This window comes from Mercenaria mercenaria, chromosome 14 (assembly GCF_021730395.1).
Source record: "Mercenaria mercenaria strain notata chromosome 14, MADL_Memer_1, whole genome shotgun sequence".
Classification (NCBI taxonomy): Eukaryota; Metazoa; Mollusca; class Bivalvia; order Venerida; family Veneridae; genus Mercenaria; species Mercenaria mercenaria.
Genome location: NC_069374.1, coordinates 18,332,731 through 18,336,393, shown reverse-complemented (window position 1 = coordinate 18,336,393; position 3,663 = coordinate 18,332,731). Strand labels below are relative to the sequence as shown.

The 3,663-nt window shown below is 34.2% G+C and overlaps 1 protein-coding gene across 1 annotated transcript; it reads left to right on the top strand.

Annotated features, from left to right (window-relative positions):
* The first annotated feature begins 979 nt into the window (after positions 1 to 979).
* LOC123526493 (uncharacterized) lies at positions 980 to 3,103 on the top strand. The gene is made up of 2 exons (XM_045305666.2): positions 980 to 1,246; positions 1,936 to 3,103. Exons 1-2 carry the CDS (start codon positions 1,045 to 1,047, stop codon positions 2,568 to 2,570), a joined length of 837 nt encoding a protein of 278 aa, XP_045161601.2. The 5' UTR covers positions 980 to 1,044; the 3' UTR covers positions 2,571 to 3,103.
* The last annotated feature ends 560 nt before the right edge of the window (positions 3,104 to 3,663 follow it).

Here is a 3,663-nt window from a genome sequence, read left to right as displayed (position 1 = left end):
TTGATGGTGTCTGTGAAGTTGAAGGAAATTTTCTTGTAATTAACACTGCTCATAAGACCTGTTTTTATGAAATAAGAATCAGGCGTAGGAACATGACAATGTGCAAATATGTACCAACTGGCTGTAAAAGCTGACACGAAATGTCGGGAGTTCAACTTTAAAAAGGAATCTACTGCAATACTTTTTAAAATTATGGTAACAGTAAATATTGACACAGTAATGAATGAACAAGCTACCGCGTAATAGGCACTATTATATTCAGCTTTCCTAACTTCCTTTTACATTTTCTAAATCAATTCCCATTGGTTAAATGTTAGCCAACCGTGTTTTGTTTGCGGGTATTCGGCAATTTTCTTCCTGCATAAATGAATACCTTTATTATATTTTATTCATCAGAAAAACTAGTATACCTGGCTAATATGAATACTAAAGGTACTATGTATTATATATTACAGATTCTAACGCATTGCACAATGTTAATCATAATACAATTGATTTATTAGATAATTACAAAAATAGACATTAATATAAAAGCACGTATTATTTAAAATGTAAATCAAAACTAGCAGCATTCGTAACAGGTCGACTCAAAATGTGGGTATATAGTTTTATCATTACTTTGTTATAAAATAGTTATATATGAAAAGAACTCAAATGAATATTATCTTTTTTTGCACTGAATAACATAAAGATAGCTTTGAAAATACAATATTTAAATATAACATTACCTGTAATTAATACAGTCAGTTGATTTAACCTGAGCGTTTCATGTCATAAATGTCGAATAGAAAAGAACTAACATTTTCTATAAGAAATACAAAAACGATCCGGCAACTTTATGAATAGATAACGCTATGGAATTTGAATAGGTGTAATCAATGTGTGACAATTCAATATCTCTCAGTTAGTATTGGTCGGTTCACCCAAATAAGGAGTTATGTATATTAGATATTGTACCTTTAATCATTAACTACAATGACTATATATTTCATTATAATGAACATATCTGACATAGGTATTGCCGGAACATAATCTAGGAACAACATGTCGAGCGAAGTCTTGTTCTTACTGGTTATTTTGTTAACTTCTTTCTACATACAGGAAATTTATGGTACAAGTTCCGAAGATGGCACGTGCTGTAACAAGTTTGAATGCGAATACAATATCCTACTGAAACTTATACAACTTGAAGAAAAGACCGTTCAGCAGGAGAATAAAATCGCATCACTAACAGAAGAACTTAAAGGTTTGAACACATTATATTACGTCTTATTATCTTGGAACGATGTTAAGTTAAAAGATTTAATTTATTATTATTACCGGCATGTTAGATTCAATATTGAATGTGTTGCTTTTCTACTTTGATGGCATATTGTCTTTTCTTGCCTATCTAGCGTTGAAAGTATATATTTGTCCGAGCACGCGCCGGGGATAGATATTCCAGTCTTTCCATACGGAAAAATCTTGTCTAAGATAGCGTGCACTAAGGTGACCTCACATACTACTGCCACTATTGTGACGTCATAAACTATATAAATAATGTCAGGAAATACCAAAATCTATTTGTCACCACGATCTATTTTGACCGTAATAGGCAAGAAAAATGATGTAACATGTCTGCCTGTGTAAGACAGTTGTTTTCCCAACCCCCGGGACAGCTTGGATAAAACACCTCGCTAACGCTTGGTTTTCCATTCCACACTGTCCCTCGGGTAGGGAAAACTCCGTCTTACACAGGCAGCCATGTAAGATCCTTATAGTCTATTCCTGCTGTCAGAAATTGGTTTGAATGTTATATAATCTTGCATGTAGTCAAAATAATACAATTGATAGTAACAAAAATATCAAACAAGGTATCGAAATTAAGCCTAGGAAAATTGAACGATGTATAAACTTAGCGAGTAGCATTATTATTTGTGGGCATAATAATTTTAGGTGCAAAAGACACAATAGCTGAATTGAACGAAACAGTCATCAAGAACGAAAAGTCTACTGATGGTACCACTTACGTACGTTGGGGTAGGACGGAATGTCCTAGTTCAGCGTTTCTAGTGTACGACGGGTACGCCGCTGGATCTCATTACAGTCATCCTGGAACCGCAGCAAATCCATTGTGTCTACCTAAAGATCCAGCCTATGGCAATCATACGGATGGATTTCAAGACGCTGGTAGGATTTATGGTGCGGAATATGAAACCAACAAATACAGCACATGGAGTTACCTTCACGACCATGAAATTCCGTGTGCTGTTTGCCGCATACCACGCAACAACGTCCTCATGGTACCTGGGAAAAACGTGTGTCACGAGAATTACATGCTGGAATATAAAGGCTACCTTATGTCTGAATACTATAATCATAATGGGCCATCTGAATTTGTCTGTGTCGATAATGACCCAGAAATGTTAAAAGGTGGTGTTGGGAACCAAAATGGACGACTGTTTTATTTTGTAGAAGGAGTATGTGGCTCACTGCAATGTCCACCCTATATAAACGGCTGGGAGCTTACATGTGCCGTTTGTTCGTTTTCACCAGGTGCACAGTCTACAAAGCTTCAGCCGTACATTTAACATCATTAAACATTCATAAGTAGACACTAGTATTGATAATTTAACATTTAGTGTAGTATAATGTAATGCATAAAATACCAAAAATAAATCTCTATCGCAGCGGCGTAATACATGCCTAAAATAGCACATCGGTATTCCAATTATCGATTTCAATCTATTTAAAGACGTTTCAAAGGACTTTTAGCCTAAATATGTCGACTTTCTTTGTATCGAGATCTCAGTATCTACTATTACTTTCAGGTGCATGTGGTATTGATATTGGTACGTTGTATTTTTTGTGGCACAAGTTTAAATTAACTTAATCTTGCTTGTAAATTTTTCATCAATGCAAATACGAGGTAAAAACAGAACTACTGAAAGTCTGCCGCAAACCACGATAGAAAAATACTATCAGGGCTTTGTGATTATCTCCCATTTCTTAAATATACATTATCATAGCAGTAGGTTTTGTGTGGTGTCGACGGTTGTTATTATATTTGCTGTGTAAAATGCTTATGGTGTTTAAGTAATATAAAAATCATGCTTTCCTTAGATTTCCGCTTTGAACTTTTGCATGACACCGCTTCTCCAAAACGTTGTTTTCTCAAGCTGTGATTCATATGAAATTGCAAACGTTCATTTGGGTGCTATAAACGTGCAAATTCATGTCAGACACTTTAAATTTTAAAACAGACCTCTATTAACTTGCCAACGATCTGATATTTTACGTTCTAAAGCATGCAGAACGAGCATTAGGAAATTTGTAATCAGTTTAGCTCTTCCATAATAACTACAGATATTCTAAATAACGAAATATTCAACCGAGAATATGTGCCACTGATTGCAAATTCTGTAAAAAGAGCTTAAAATGAATTAACAGTTATCTTAGATGATAAATAGATAAATTTAACTGTGTGTTTGTTTTTTTCAAATATTGGCTGCTATAAAGATAGAGGTAATGAATTTAACAGATTGAAATCGTTATCATGCATTGTACCTGAATATATCTGATTTTACATTCTTAAAACAAAAAAGCTGACTTTTGTAAAAGCCGACGTTTAAGTCTCAGATGAAATGAGCATAAGATGTCTTACAAAATATCGTTTAAATTGGA